At 39.6% G+C, this 16,380-nt stretch overlaps 1 protein-coding gene across 2 annotated transcripts; it reads right to left on the minus strand.

The window, feature by feature from the left end:
• Positions 1–5,577: 5,577 nt before the first annotated feature.
• LOC122081720 (extra-large guanine nucleotide-binding protein 3-like) lies at positions 5,578–15,882 on the minus strand. 2 transcript variants are annotated; one of them, XM_042648935.1, is made up of 10 exons: positions 15,669–15,882; positions 15,489–15,587; positions 14,112–15,358; positions 13,861–13,998; positions 12,307–12,411; positions 12,026–12,205; positions 11,238–11,415; positions 9,002–9,252; positions 8,420–8,592; positions 5,578–6,386 (listed from the first exon to the last, which is right to left on the minus strand). In XM_042648935.1, the coding sequence occupies exons 3-10, from the start codon at positions 15,084–15,086 to the stop codon at positions 5,795–5,797; spliced, it is 2,592 nt and encodes an 863-aa protein (XP_042504869.1). In that variant the 5' UTR covers positions 15,087–15,358; positions 15,489–15,587; positions 15,669–15,882; the 3' UTR covers positions 5,578–5,794. The 2 variants fall into 2 exon arrangements, with proteins under 2 accessions (XP_042504869.1, XP_042504870.1); XM_042648936.1 differs by lacking the exon at positions 15,489–15,587.
• Between the last annotated feature and the right edge of the window lie 498 nt (positions 15,883–16,380).

Below are 16,380 nucleotides of genomic sequence, written 5' to 3' on the forward strand. Positions count from 1 at the left end.
TTTTTTTTTTTTTTTTATCGTCCCATTTATTTATTTTTTTAACTGATTTAAACACGCTATCCTAAACAAAGTCTTTTTACCGATCCTGTTTTAACTAGCTATGATCATGATTGACATGGACAGACCACAACTCTAAGCCATGGGTCATTTACACCCAACACATCTCCAAAAAATGGTTGAAAATCACCATCAATTTCAACATTGTTTTACCTAGGGGTGTCAATCGGTCGGTCCAGCTCGGTTTCGGTCTGAGTTGAGTCGGTTTCGGTGTGAGAAACTGAAACCGAAACCGAACCAATAAGGAAATTCCGGTTTCGGTTTGGTTTCGGTGCTGTTTGGTTTCGCTTTGTCTTCGGTTTCTTAAATCGATTTGTAACCGGGTTGGTTTTGGTTTTTGGTCCAGTTTGGATTCGACTTTCCATACAAATGTATACAAAACTATTCAAATTTTGATTTTTTTAATGAATTTTAGAGTGTTTCGGTTTCTTACCGGTTTGGTTTCAATTTCGGTCCGGGTTTTGAGCCAGTTTCGGTTTGGTTTTAGGTTCATCCGCTTTCCTGTGCGGTTAGGTTTGGTTTTGGGGTTGCAATACTCCAAACCGAACCGAACCAATAAGGCTTCGGTTCGGTTTGGTCCGTGTTGTTATCGGTTTGGTCCGGTCGATTTTACCAGTTCGGTTTAGGAGTTGACACCCCTAGTTATACCAAATGTATCACTGGAGGGGGGTGAATTAGTGATATTTAAAAACAAGGCCACACCAATAGCCTCATGTGTACTCTCATTAATCAACACTTTGTTGGTGTACGTTGCCTTATATTCCATCACAGTTTAATCCAAGAAGTACTAGTGCAGGAGCCTCGACAGGCAGGACGGTGGTCCCACTAGTCGGTTTGTATTTTTTTTTATTAGGATTTTTCACTATATATTTGTAGCGAGGGTTTATTTCTCTATAATGCAAGCAATACTGAGAGGTGTGAGGATGAACTTTGTAACCCTATTCTCCATTGATAATGAAATAGGATCTCACTCACTGAGGAAGTAGGTAATCTTGCTAAATCTCGTAAATCTGTATGCATTGCTTGTTCTTGTTTTTCCATTATCTTCTACATTGTTTTAGGGTTGCGTTTCTACACATTTGAGACCCAAACAAAAACCACAACACAAAGATACGTGATTCAATAGTTTGCCTACATCCATTGTGCAAATGACTGCTTGAGTTACGAATCAAACTGATCTATGTATAATGCTAATTAATATAAGTTTGTATCACACCCACGCCACAAGAGCACCAACTCTTATATTTGTGTAACACCCACTACACATGGAAGCATCGACCCCTTACAAAATTCAACACAAGACCTACCATGTTTGAAGTAAATCCCCAACTATGCCCATCACACACCCATGCAACCAGGTTTACAATGAACCAATGAAAAATATAGGTTTATGGTAAAAACCTAGTACATCAAGTCTATCCATAGCCCCGACAATCTCTTGTACGTAATGATTTATAAAAAATCAGAAATAATAATAACAAAGGACGCTCTAATTCCTTCTTTCTTGAATCAATAATAAACACATTCTCAAACAAGGTGTGTCAGTCACCAACACTTAAGAATCCACTGATCAATCTCTCAAATTGATCCGAGTCTCCACAAATGCAGTCAACTCAAAGAAGTAACTGTAGAGCAAACTTGTCTCGTTACATGAAATAACCAATCAGTAACATAGAAACCAAATCCGAAACCTCCCTTCAACTTGGAACATACTCAAACAAGGAAATCAGTAACACTTCTAGCCATCAAAGTTTGTTAGCCAATCAGTCAATTCAATTTATCAGATCAATAACTTGAAAACCAAAACAGTACCTTTGTTGTCCAAGTTTCATAACGGTACCAACACCAATCAATTTACACCTAAAATTTTCTAGCATTTACCTGATATGCAAGTCACTGTAATTTTAATGATCTTATCTTTCATGAGAAGATAGAGCTTTTAGAGAAGTATAGCAGTAGTAATATTAGACCAGAAACTTTGCAACCAAATACAGTAGCACCATCTCCTACCTCTTTCTTCAGTTCATGATCAAATCATTCACAAGAACAAAAAAGCAGACTTGCAAGAATAATGTCTGATCTTCTTCACAAACTCACAGTAGCAATTTCTCACTCTTTCTTCTTTTTTTTTTTTTTTGCTAACGACGGGTATCCAGGCCTTCGGCCTGACTAGTTCCACGGGCCCATACTGACCCCACAACCGCTTGTACTGGGTCATACTAGGGTTGCATGAGAACCATTCAACTTTCACTGAAAGCTCACACCCTTTCTTCTAAGTCTCTATTGAGAAGTACAAAAAAGAGATGCGGCAACAACTTTCTGTTGGGGTACGATGTCTTTTATCCTATCGCTATATAATCGAGGGAGTACTAGTACAGGCCCCCCAACGGAATGATGGTCCCGCTTACAAATTTTTGAGGGCAATTTTATACTTTTTGATATTAGGGTTTTTTGCTATACATTTGTATCGATGTTTACATTCTCTGTAAGTAAGAACGTTGTAACCCTATTATCTATTAATAGTGAAACAGAATCTCATTTCATCAAGGATGTAGGTAGTCTTGCCGAACCTCATAAATCTGTGTGCATTACTTGTTCTTGTCTTTCCATTACTTTTTGCTTCTTTTTTAGGGTTACATTCTCATTTTTCAGATTTTCATCAAGTAAACACGGTGAGTTTTTAGAGAAGGGTTGCAGCGAATCACTTCCATCCCTTTTCTCTTTTTCAAACAGGCTACGCATTTTTAGTTTCCATGATGAAATTACTCATTTGTAGCTACAAGAGTCCTTGCTGAACAGTACAATAGAGACATCACCTGCATTCCATAGTCCCAATAAATCTGAAATACATCTCACGCTTGGACTGTTCTCACTAACTGGCTCTTGTTTTATCTCTCATAATTGCATGTTAACATCTTTGCTGAAATAATACCTCAAGAGCTTTGCGTTTTAAGGGACTGTTGGACTACTAAGTCTAAATATAAATAAATAGAGGGATAGGTATGTTGTCGATATCAAGTACGTTAGCGGATAGCACCAATAAGATCACATGATAAGGTATCATTCAGGAAGGATATGAGGGTCATTTCAGAAAAAGGGAAGAGAGAGAGAGACACAATGGGTACTAGCATACTTGATATTGGCAGCATACCCAACCTTCTCCCTAAATTAAATTGTCAAACAAGTTTTTTAGAAAGTAAGTAAATATATTGAAACATTAATCTGAATAAGCTGATATTCTTTAATTGATCTTACGGAAACAGATTGCTTTCAGCTGGCAAAACACTTAGCTTTCAGATTAGGGCAGTAGGTTCCTGAACCATATAACTTGACCCACTTGCTGACCTGACCTTCACATGGTGATTCAGCAAAAACACTTTACTTTATTTGATCATTACAGCTGGTTGAATCTGATTGGAAACCTAGCCAACTCATCACATTACAAACACCAGAGAGCTGGACTTAAAATCACCTTGCTGAACAAAAATTGAACCACTCTAACCAAAATTGCATTAGCATTTGGTTGAAACAAATTCAATAGATTATCTAGGTAGCAACAAATCCAACTTGTATTTACAACAGTTACAACACTTTATGTGCTGCTCAACACAATTGAACACATACTGATCATTATGGATGATGGCAACTGTGATTTTAAGTCCAAAATGGCTGGTTGGATTGTTATACTGATCTGATCTCATTTGATGCAGAAGAACAATGGCAAGCAAGAATAGGTCATGGACATTGTAGCTCAGCAATAGAAGCAGAACTTCCAAGGGATAATGATGGTTTGGCTGGGGATTTAGTAAAAGTAAGATCATTAAGGTGTGTATGGATAGGGACAAACTGTCTGCAACTCTTAAGATTCCGAGGACTTCAATGGATGGCCATTGGCAGCTCTTTCTCTTTTATTTGATGCTTCTCTGATGTTTAAACAACTGGTGACTACTGTAGACTACTTTACTTGAAAAGGGACTATGCGCTAGCTCCCCGGTTCAAAAAATAATAATAAGAATTAAATTTTATTATTTTTCTAAATTTCACAAAACATCTATTCTGCTACATGAACATATGATCTGTCCATTGCCATCCATAAAATATATATATATATATATATATATTTATATAATGCCCACTAGAGCCCCATGTAGATCTTCCATGTGGTTGGGGGTATCATTTTGGAGAACACAGGCCAGGTACCCAACTCCACCTGATTACTCATGGATGTCTCTGCCTCGGTTGTCTTGTAAGTTAGAGAGAGAGAGAGAGAGAGAGAGAGAGAAACGAACTCTTGTCATAGAACCTAACTAGATGTCATTTGAACTCTAGTAACCAAATGCATACCTTCTTACTGCGAGCCTAGCAGAGTATCGTTTACACTACATAGAACAGGTAAACGCTTGAGAGAATGGTTTCAGGAAGCCTCACTCTTATTCCGCTTCCCGCCGATTAGTACCGGTTTTCTTAGGTTCAGGCCGATTCCAACCATTTCTGGCTGAGAATCCAAATGGGTAAAGGCTGATCCCATTGTCGATTGCGCTTACTTGAACCATGATCATGTGTGGGTTAAACCTAGCTCAAACCAGACATTCTGCCATCTGTGTAACCTGTGAACTTCCAGCTGCTTCCTGTTCATTAGCTACCTTAACTATGTCCCTTGGGTAGGGGTGTCAACTCCTAAACCGAACCGGTAAAATCGATCGGACCAAACTGAACCAAAGTCTTACTGGTTCGATTTGGTTTGGAGTATTGCAACCCCAAAACCAAACCGAACCGCACCGAAAACTGGATGAACCCGAAACCAAACCGAAACCAGCTCAAAACCCGGACCGAAATTGAAACCAAACCGATAAGAAACCGAAACACTCCAAAATTCATTAAAAAAATCAAAATTTGCATAGTTTTGTATACATTTGTATGGAAAGTCGAATCCAAACTGGACCAAAAACCAAAACCAATCCGGTTACAAATCGATTTAAAAAACCGAAGATAAACCGAAACCAAAATTTCCTTATTGGTTCGATTTTGGTTTCAGCTTTCTCACACCGCAACCAAATCAACCCAAACCGACACCGAACTGGATCGACCGATTGACACCCCTACCCTTGGGTATCAACCAGAAACTTTTATCCCTAAGCCACTCAAAACGCCAACAAGGCTCCTTATTGCACATGTCACCATACATAGGAAGATGGTGGCATATATTCCATGCCACAAAAGAGACCCATGAATTCAGCCTTCACCTAGCTGGATGGATGCCTTTCCAAGGAGAGCCAAGCATCAATTTGCTTTCTTTCTTCATTTAGGTGGTAGAGGGCAGACGTTTGGTGTAAAAGTAATGTTGCTCCATTGGGTTCAAATCAAAACAACCTCTCAGCAAAGCGAGGAGGTAAGGCTGTATACATTATCATCCTCCCCAGCCCCACAGTTACAAGAGCTTCACACACTGGGTAGTGGATACACTCTTTCTTATTCATTTAGGTGGCAATCTGAAGAGAGTACTAATTCAACAGATAGATGAGTAGGAGAATTTGAATTTGGAATTAACAGTAACAGTAACGGTAAACAGATCAACCCTCGACCAATAAAAGGCACGAGGGACTCCAAAAGGTTTAACACTGTTGCAGAAAGTTTTGGACCTATAGACACCTCCCACCTTTTTATTAGAGGAAGGTAACAAGCTCACTTGCAACAACCTAGTTACATACCACATGCAAGAGCTTGAAAACACTAATCCTCATTCTTGCCTGATAAATGGTGACGAGCTCAAATCCGTACTGTAGAAAGAGTCCTCCGCTGCACCATAATTCTCATCCTTCTCCTCGTCCCACTTCAGCACCTCCCTTACATACTTGAATGCCTCGTCAATAGTTACACGGTCCCTAGCTTTTGCCTGCCATACAAAAAGCTTCCGATCTGTGAGTGACATATATAGGTCCTTGAACTTCATTGCTACATAGTAATAAGCCTGGTGTGCCAATGTTTGGTTGTTGTTGTGAGGTCGCACAGGGCAGAAGTCATTGAACCACTCGCATGCACTCAATGGCACCTGCTTGATATTCTCCTCAAAGAGGTCATACTTGTTAAATATCAACACAAAAGGGGTGTCCCTGAAGCATGGATGCTTGACCATGGTCTCAAAGAGCTCCTTGCTTTGTATCATCTTGTTCTGGAGCAGGGTTCCACTACCACTGTTCTCAGGGGCATACCACATCTGATCATAGTCACTAAGAGCCACACAGAAGATCACTGCTCGGACATCCTCAAACATTTCCACCCACTTGCATCCCTCGGTCATCCCCTTGGCATTTACCCTGATTAGTTGGTATCTGGACAACAGAGGATAGAGTCAAAAGACAAAAATTGAAAAAATAGGAAAACCTGTCACGAGAGGCTAGGGAAAAATAACACAAAAAAGAACATGAAGAGATGTGCAATTTTAATTGGTGAATAAAGAAAAAGGGGTGAGGGAGGTGGCTTTTCCTACAGTTTTACAACAGGATATTTAAGAAGTGGCATATGAAGACTAACACTTCCATTTTTCACCTTGTTTATCCCAGAATGTGTTCTGGAGCCTGCTCTACACCAATTGCCCCAACACATTTGGAAATCCCAGCTCATCAGCAGCTTTGCAATATGGATGATTGAATGAACTTAATAAGGATTTCAATTTGTACGTTTCCTCTTTGTTTTTTGGGTAATGACGCTTGGGGATCCCAACACTTGGAGAAATTGTACATTGGGTACCCAACGTTTGTGAAATTGTATTTAGGGTACTCATTTTTATTTTCCAATTATACCCCCAATCTTCTACAAAAAAATTATACCCTCGATCCCCACCACGACTGCAACCATTGGCACCGCCGCTGCCGCCACCACCACTGCTGCCATCACTTCCACCACCACCCACCCACCTCTGTTCCTTCCCACTTCTCCGCAAGACCACCTCCACCCACTGCCAACCTCTGTTCCTTCCCTAACTCTCCACTGTGGCCAGCAAACCCCATCCTGCACCCTGGCTTTCTCGCCCTCCCCAAAACCCAGCCCCACACTCTCCACCCCAATATCCCCTCCCTTCATCTCAGCGATCACCCCCGATTCCTTGAAACCACATCCCCTATCACCCGCGAGCTGCCATTCTCTGCGTTTTTCATTTTTGGGGGATCTGCATCTTCACATTACCCACCCCTCCATCACCTAAACCCTAGTTCCCGCGACCCCACATCACCCAGCTCTCCCCCTCTGTTCTTTCCCCAACCCCCCACCACTGCTTCCCAGGAAACCCACCCCACCTCCTGCTCAATCACCCTGTCCAACGATGCAGCTTAACCAGCAAATCCTGTGAATAACAAGAATTGAAGAAGAAATCATGGCAGCAGAAACATCTTCAGCAGCTATATGCTAACTGCAAGATACACCTACATGGGCTGTGGCTTCCATTTGCTTCTGCCTCACACTCCTCTCCATAATCCTTGAACGATCCATTCATCTCATATCCAACATTAAGATCATCTTCTTCTTCTTATATATGTTGATGATTGAGATTTGAGAGCCAAGGCAAGAAATTAAATTAATCAAGAAAATGATGACGACTCAAAGTGGGTCAAGAAAGTATAAGAAGAAAGAACTGGTGGAGCTGTCGAGAAGGTCAAATCAGGTCTGATAAATTTCAGAGAAAACCTCTTAATTCTAATTCTCGTTGTAATTTCTTGATTTTATACCATTACACATCTTTCTATTAAAGAGCTGATGCAGTTAGGTTTCATTTTGTTTGAAGGGGTGGGGGCGGGGGTTCGGGGCTGGGGGGTTGCATGTTGTTTATAGGGGAGCGGGGTTTGATGTGCAAGTGTTGGGTTTGGATGGAGGTGTGACATTGTGGGGACAGGAGATTGGGTTTCATGCTTGCGGGAGGTGGGTTTCCCACAGGTGAGGACTGGGTGAACCATGGGGCGTGGATTGGATGGGGTTGTAGGGCTGGACTAGGCAGGGGTGGGTTATAGAGGAGGATGGGGGAAGAGAGAGCGGCAGAGGGAGGGACGGTGGGAGGGGTGGGTGCGTTGTGGTGGTGGTGGTAGTGGTGCGGGGTGGGGGTTAGCAGGGAGGAGGGAGTGGGTAGGGGAGGGGCCAAATTGGGATTTAAGAAAAAAGAGGAATCCCAAACATCTTTTTATGAAACGTGAGGTTACCTCAAACACCATATACGAAACATGAGGTACCCAAATGATAAGATTTCAAATGTTGGATACCTTAACATCTTTTCATGATAAGATTTCATGAAATGTTAGGTACCTTGGATGCCATTTGCCCTTATTTTATTTCCAAGGGGAAATTAACTTGTTGAGTATAGAAGAGAAATAATTACTTGGTAAGAGGCGGGGGTTGAGCTTCCAGATTGTCTGGATAGATTTCAGACATTGGACTGCGATCATCAAGGGAAAATTCAATGAAAGCCAAACCATTGCCTTGGGTAACTCCTTCTGCATACAATATATCTTTCTCAGAAGGTTCATATTCATTGCTCGACACTTCAACAGCCTGAGAGAAAACAAGAAATCAAAGAGCAACTCTGTAAACCATGTCCACTAAAAGTAATTCACACATAAGCTGAATTGCAAAGAGGAATCTAGATAATGTCCATAAGTTTCAAACTAGTTAACGCTACTGGGATTCCATATCTTTAGAAATTTATTTTGGATTACAGTGTGAGCTGAAATGTGACCAATGAAGTGGGTGCATGGTCCTCTATAACATGGACCCACCTGCTTTGCCATAATGATAATGAAATATCATTAACCCATTTGACCTCTAAGATCACGAGAGAGAGAGAGAGAGAGAGAGAGAGAGAGAGAGAGAGCACTGTGCTATAAATAAAAGGTTAATGGACTGGACCTAGATAAACAACAAAGACGATGGCAAGTCTACTACAAAAGAGTAAACAAGATACCTGGCTTAAGAAGTATTCAGCAACATCTGGGAGAAAGTGAAGCTCATTCTTTCTTTTATATGTCTCTTGTATTGCAGGATCCTTCCACACTTCTTCAACCAGTGGAGCATATTCACGTGTTGCTGCAGGGAAAAACGCATCCACGTCTCCCATGGCAATGATGTCCAGAAGCCAATCTGAAAAATGCTTCAACCTTGGATTGATGGAATACACACACTGACTTGTTTCATGGGATTGATCTTCTCCTTCACCTGAAATGAACTTGGAATTAATCTTTTGATTTAATTCAGTGTGTCAAACAGTATCTTCCAATCTTAAACTGGAAATAAAGAAATTGTAGTTAGTTAATGCTTGAATGGCATGTTCGAGTATACAAATCTGATAAATCCATGGGGATATCAGCTTTGGAAAATTCTTAGAAGTTTAATTATGGTACTCAGAAGCATAGTTAGCAAATTTGGATTCAGGAATATTCGGATGGAGATTATTTGGTTAATTTGAGGATTCGGTAAGAAATTCAGTTAAAAAAAGGGGGCAAAATAAAATTTCTGTTCGTATTTGGATTTGAGTTAGGGAATTATTTGTTTACCAAAAAAAAATCCGGGTTAAACATTCGGACATGTTCCTCAGTACATAGAAACGTAAGACAAGGAAATCTTTTGCCCTATTATAAAGTGGTGGAGATTAAAAGGAGATATCCTAGGTACATTTATTGATAATAATGTGGTCAAACAGGAAAAATGGGACCTTGAGGTAGAGACCAACACGATGTGAAATGAGATGATGACATGTATTAAGAAGGTTGCTAATGAAGTCTTTGGGAAGTGAAGGGTGTTTGTTAGACCCCTAGGAAAACTTGGTGGTGGAATTAATATAATTAATATAGAGAAAGCAGAAGTAGAGATTTTGACCATGTGAGATGTATTAAGAGTGATGATGATAGAGTCTTAGTAACTTAGTAAGGGGCGAGGACCTTATGAAGAAATAGGAAATGTACTTCTCTGACCTACTAGATAGAGACACTTCAAGTAGGAGTGGCCCGGAAGAACGCATTAGGACACCACAAGTCAGAGATATATTCAAAGAATGCATTATGCATCAAAGATATGCTTTAAGCCCTTATTTATTTGCGCTTATCATGAACGATTTGACCAAGAACATTCAAGATGAGGTTTTGCGGTATTGTTTTTTTATGATGATATTGTTTTGGTGGATGAGACAAAAGTTGTAATTAACTCTAAACTGAAACTATGGAGAACAACCTTGGAGTTGAGATGTTTTAAACTAAGAAGAACGAAGACGAAGTATATGATGTGTAATTTTAGTCACACTATGATGGATAATGTGAGGGTAATAATTGAGGAGAGAGAGGTACCACAAAGTGATCATTTTAAGTACCTGAGTCAATCATAAATAAAGAAGGTGATATAGAGAGAGAGAGGGATGTTTCACAGATAATTAAAGTGGGATCGATGAAATTGAGAGGTGCGTCTAGGGTGTTGTATAACCTTAAAAGGAATCTTCTATAGGATAGTTGTTAGACCGGCTATGATGAACAGGGCACAGTACTAGGCAGTTAAGAAGTGTCATATCGATAAGCTATGTGTAGCAAAGATGAAAATACTAAAATACATGTGTGAAAAAAATAGGAGGATAAAGTAAGGAATTATCATATTATAACTGATTAAGCATTGTCCGGATCATGATAAGCTTCAACAAAGCCGTTTGATGTGGTATGACCATGTGCAACAGAGGCCTAGGAATGCGCCAATAAGGAGGAGTGGGCTGATTCAAATTGAATGAGTTAAAGAGCTAGGGACAGGCCTAAAATGACCATAGGAGAATTAGTGAGGAAATGCATGAATAGTCCAGGTCTTGTCCCAAGTATGACCTCGAATAGATCTTATTGAAGGGTAAGAATCCATGTAGCCGATATTTTATTTATTTGTTGTGTTTGAGTTCTTCCCCCTTTTACTTCTACCTTTCCTTTTGTTGTCTTTGGTCAGATCCATGTAGCCGACCCCATTAAGTTGGGACCAGGCTGAGTTGTTGTTCTAACTAGCAAACTGGCACTGGCCCAGTATGACCTAGGAAAAACTTTTCATGTAAAATTGGCATTGCACTATCTCACACTGTTTCAAAACATGATAATCATATGTGAAGAATATGTAGCTGGATGAAAAATAATTCCACAGCTTTTGGGCATTAAAAATTATTCCTCAGCTCTTGGGATTACCTCCCAAAGATTGTTGACCATGTGAACCTAGTTCTTTATTTCTAGAACAAGCCTCCTCTTCAAAGCGCTCCCTTCCTTCAAGTAAAATGCTGAGATATTTGTACAAGTTACTTTGAATCATTAGCTTGATGTCCTGCAGTTCTTCAGGAGTAAACTTGTTCCCATACAAAAACTTGGCCTGTTCCAACCAGAAACAAAAAAATAAAGAATAACCAAGGCCTGTTTAGTCAAACATAGTGAGCATTAAAATATACCCTTACAAAAAATGGAAGGAAAAACAGCAAAACTTCTATGTTGAATACATAAATTTTACACACAAAAATAGGAGGCATTCTGTGCAAAATAAAAGTCAATAAAAGGGAGACATAGTTTCGCAAGAACAAGCCTTAATTCCGAAAATTTATCATTTGAAGATATGTTCAATCCTCAAGGCGCAAGAAGATAAACAAACAAACAGAAGAATGTGATTATAACATGGATCTACAAGAGGCAATCCTGAATCAGGAAAGGAACATATACACATAATAAAAGTTAACTTAAGCAAGAAATTAGTTAATCACTAAGCCTCAAGGTATAGGAAATGACTACAGCATCTGACACGAAGAATCACTTTAACAGGTTAGCAATTAAGTCCTATGATAATTCTCCACAAAATCAGAGAGATTCCAATCTTTTATATCCAAAGTCCAGGTGCCACTTGAGGAAACCTGTAGTATGAATCAACTGCAATCTTTGAGAAGCCATACGCTTATAAGGCAATCCCAAGGCAATCCCAACCATGGTCATACCTGCTTGAAAATGGTGCTTGTTCCAGATCCTTGAAGTCCAAGTAAGAGAAGCTTCTGAATTTTTTTCTGCTCTAGATACCCTGGGACTGTGGTGTAGTTGCTAACTTCATCCCTTGATACATGTAGTTGACCATGGGGCACAGGCAGTGAGAACAAGGAACAGACAAGCCGTGTCGATGCCTGTCTAGCAAAGATTAAATTGAAACCATTTTAAACAGAGATTCCAAACATACATTGCTGATTTTAAAAGGTGAAACATTGAATGTTTTTCTCATATACACCTTTTCCCAAATGTTCCCCCTGATATTATTCTGACCTTCCTCCTCATAGCGACCATCATCGTAGACCCAGAAATGTGTATCACGAGGACACTGCACCTTTGCCAACTGAAAACATTACATTCTTCATTAGTCTTCTTTTAAAATGAAAACATGTAAAAAGCATATATAGACATGAATACATAAAGAAAGTGTGTGAAAAGCTATTATAGCTAGTCATATTTATACTAATTCCACCCAGAAGATGAAGGAAAATTAACAAATTACAGGGGGACCATTGCTCCATACTGACTAGAGAACCCCGCCAAAAAGAGTTGTAAGAAAACAAAACAAATAAAAAAGGTTCTCTATTTGGAAAAGCAAGCAGATGAGGGATTTTTTTTTTTAATTATAAATTCAATGCCGGAAAATAGTCCCGGTTTTGATAAATTAGCTCTGTCCGATTAATTTCTTTGGATGTTCCCTGTCTTACAAACAAGAAGGATAGTGATACTGTATAGAAGAATGATAATCAGTTACCTCCAGTTATTTCCACATACCTCCAAATTAAGTTTTTTTTCACTTTTGAAGCAGGAAAAGATACTCAAATGATACAAGTGAAATTATAAGAGACACAAATCTATACATGAATCAAGCACAAGCAGGATTTGATTCTTTGAAACTCATATACTAATTATAACCAAGTTTTAAGATCTCCTCTCGACCCCCATCTCGCTGATCCAAAAAAGAGAGATCTAGAGAGATCTCGCCGAGATCATGTATTTTTTCCTAGTGAATCGGTGGTTGGTCTCGGTGGCCTTATGATCTTTGTAGCCCCCTGAAACTTGGTATTTACCCTATTTTAGGCCTTCTAAACACAATGGAAACATTATTTTTCTAAAAAATTAAACCTAAAATGGTACTTTGACTTCATACCCTATGTAAGTAATCTCCGACTCCTCGGGCCCTAGGCCAATATGCTCTATTCCACAATCAACAGATGACACAACATAATCATAGTATTTAAAAGACATCATAGACAACTACTTAATTGTTTAACAATTAGCATTGATTATTGATGAGTCACATACAGTGAAAATTAAAATAACTCCAAATGTGGATGAGGAGGTAATATTCTCTACTCTTAAAGCTTCAATGAGTGTAGGAATGGAGATCGTCAAGCAAAAGCACTAAAATCTTTGCTCCTTAGTGTTTTTTCTTCAAAAAAAAAAAAAAGTAGAGAGGTGAGATCTTGGTGAGATTTGGCAAGATAGAGGTGAGATCTCGAAATCTTGGTCGAGTTTTTGTACAATTATAACTCGCCATACATCTCATCTCGCCTTTTTGAAAAAGAGAGATATTAGCGAGATCTCGCCGAGATCTTAAACCATGATTATAACAAGATCTTTTAGTTCATTCCTATAATAGTTTGTCTTTTACCCTACATAACATGGTTTTCTCTTCATTTATATTACTACGTTGATCATGAAGAAAAATGCATTACTATTCTATTCCAAGACTCCCTTTTCATTAGACAAGCATGGCAAAGAAGAAGAATAAGTCACAACAAATATCTACCTTCAAGATTCTCAATTCAATTTTTGTAATTTCCCTGCCATTCATGAAAACTTCAGTGTTCCCATTGCTCGCATTGGGTTTCAGCTTCCCAGAGAAATTTAAGTTCGAACTAATGATTCTATCTGGCTTTTCTCCTTCCTGTCAGATCAATCAGTGTGAAATTTAGAATTCCAGTGTACCGCACAAAAATTCTTAGAGGACAAAAACAACAGACAATTCAACTAAATGCACTGGCTTATGGACACACTTACCTTTCCCCACAGACCTGATTCCTTGTCATACCAATATCTTCCAGGCTTCAACTTCCGCGGAGGTAATGGGCATGAGAGCAATTCTGCCATTTCCTCTGGTCTCATTGGTACTCCATTCACTATCAGCTGTTCTGGTCTCAGCTGATTTGCAGGACATTCTTTCTCTCCTTTAATAATTTGCTTTACTTCCAGCGGACTGAGCAACCGCGACAAAACCCTCGAACATTTTCCCAGTTTCAGCCGCTTAGTTTCATCAATCGGCTGACCTATACAAGTGACACATTTACGCCCTTCGGGCATCGATCCCATGGCTCTAAGAACACAATTACTGCAATACCTAGCATCACAAACCAAGCAAGTCTCCTTACTTTCCCACTTCCCTTTTCCACACCTGAAACAAACCCTCTTCTTCTTCTCCTTCTTCTTGGAAACCCCAACATATTCAGGAAAGACTGGTTGTTCCACATCAAGCACTTCCCTTTCAGATTTATCAACAGTATTGAAAGTGACCATTGGAACTCTCTTAACTTCATTTACCACTTGCTTTGGAGGATTACTTGGAGGGCTATGAACAGAAGCAGGAGAAGCCGAAGGGGAAGCTGACGAGAACTCAGGATTCTGCAACACAGATACTACAGACTCCGAGCTACCTGATACCCTAGGGCTTTGAACAGGAGAGCTTGTAACACCAGCAATTCGAGAGACAGGCAGAAGGATTGGTTCAATTACAGGGGGAACTGTATAGATTGCTACTCTTTGTGAATCAGACAAAGATTCGGCCGTCGAAGCTATGGAAATTGAGGGATAAGTTACTTCTAAGGGTTCAACTCTAGGAACCTCATAGGAGACGGGTGGGCCTTCATATTCCATAGCAATGGAGTAATCGGGATTCTCTGCTTCATCAGGCAGAGTAGCTCCAGGTGGGAGCATCTTTTTCACATAATCTTTCCAGTTCTCTCCACTCGTTTCTCCCATTTCTCTCAAAATAACAAAGCAAATATGTCTGAAACTCGACTTGTGTACGATTTCTCAAACTTAAAGACACTGAAAACCAACTGAACAGATTTAAATCAAGCTGGTTAAATCAGTGAGGCATGCTACAACCCTGTACACTCATAGATAACCAGAAAGAAGTTGAATTATGGCTGCCATGGCTTTAAGACCACTGCTAAAAACCAGAGAAAAGTCACTATCCAAAGCTCTGTGCATCTTTATTATGGTGAAGTCGGAGCCATCCATTAAACAACCTTCGAATTCAAACCAAAATTTGTCAAAAATTTGTGAAAACAAGTAATCACAATTCAAAACTTCTAAACTAATCTCTACTGTCCAAACAGAGTAAATTTCTACTTTAGATGCAAGGAGATGTAGATTTACCATCAAAATCAAAACGAAGACGGATACAAAAACGGAATCCTTTTCGACTTGAAACTTTAAAACTAGAGTCAAAACAGAGCTTCAACGAAAGCAGAAACCCTAGAAAAAAAAAAGGGACGGATTCAGAAAGGAGGACAAGATGAAGAAACCTTTAAAACAACTCAAGGAAAGTCAAAATACCTGAAATAAAGAAAAGTTTAAAGCGATTCTGAGCTCGAATCTGTTAATTTCCTTCTTTTAGCTTTCGATGCTCTGAAAATCGACCGATAAAGCTTCACTGATTTCTCCATTAACGAGGAAACGAAGCAGGAAAAAGTAAAAAAGAGAGAGCGACCTGCAGAAAGATGATTCGAGGAGAAGCTCCAAGACAGAAAGAGCGCAGAACTTAGAGTGACCGTATGAAGGGTAGTTTCAGGATTAAGAAAAATATTTATTACAATGGGCCCACTTAAAGAGAGATGGGGCACCGACCCCAACGACCTTTACTACCTTAGTATGGTCGCACGAGGTGAGTTATGACCGGGTTAGAGTGGGACCAACTGGTAGTCCATGTCAGCAGCAATCGCACGACCAAGATATTATTATTAATAATGATGAGGATGGAATATGGCCTTGAAGGTGGGACCCAGGTAAGGTAAGAGTGCAAATGGTCCGAAATTTTGAACTAAAACTTTTTTTAAAAGTTGTTTAAAAGTTTGGATTTTACACAAAAGAGACCCCAAAGCCCCAAAATTAGCTTTTTGTTTTTTAGTTTTAACTCCCTGACCATATCTTAAAGTTACGAGTGAAGCTCCTGTTGGGACCCACATCCCACATGGGGGTTCCAGTGTAGCTGGCATTTGAGCTTTGTTACTGACACGTGGCATACATGCAAGGGTTGAAGTGAAATCTG

Source organism: Macadamia integrifolia, chromosome 6, assembly GCF_013358625.1.
Source record: "Macadamia integrifolia cultivar HAES 741 chromosome 6, SCU_Mint_v3, whole genome shotgun sequence".
Lineage (NCBI taxonomy): Eukaryota > Viridiplantae > Streptophyta > Magnoliopsida > Proteales > Proteaceae > Macadamia > Macadamia integrifolia.

Bases quoted from the DNA above. Each gene is read 5' to 3' on its own strand.
- LOC122081720 (XM_042648936.1), bottom strand. From the start codon at position 15,086: ATGGGAGAAACGAGTGGAGAGAACTGGAAAGATTATGTGAAAAAGATG. The intron at 11,416-12,025 runs GTATGACCATGG...TGGTTGGAACAG, and splicing joins CAAGCACCATTTTCAAGCAG to GCCAAGTTTTTGTATGGGAA. The intron at 6,387-8,419 runs GTAATTATTTCT...TCTGTTGTCCAG, and splicing joins CAACCCCCGCCTCTTACCAA to ATACCAACTAATCAGGGTAA.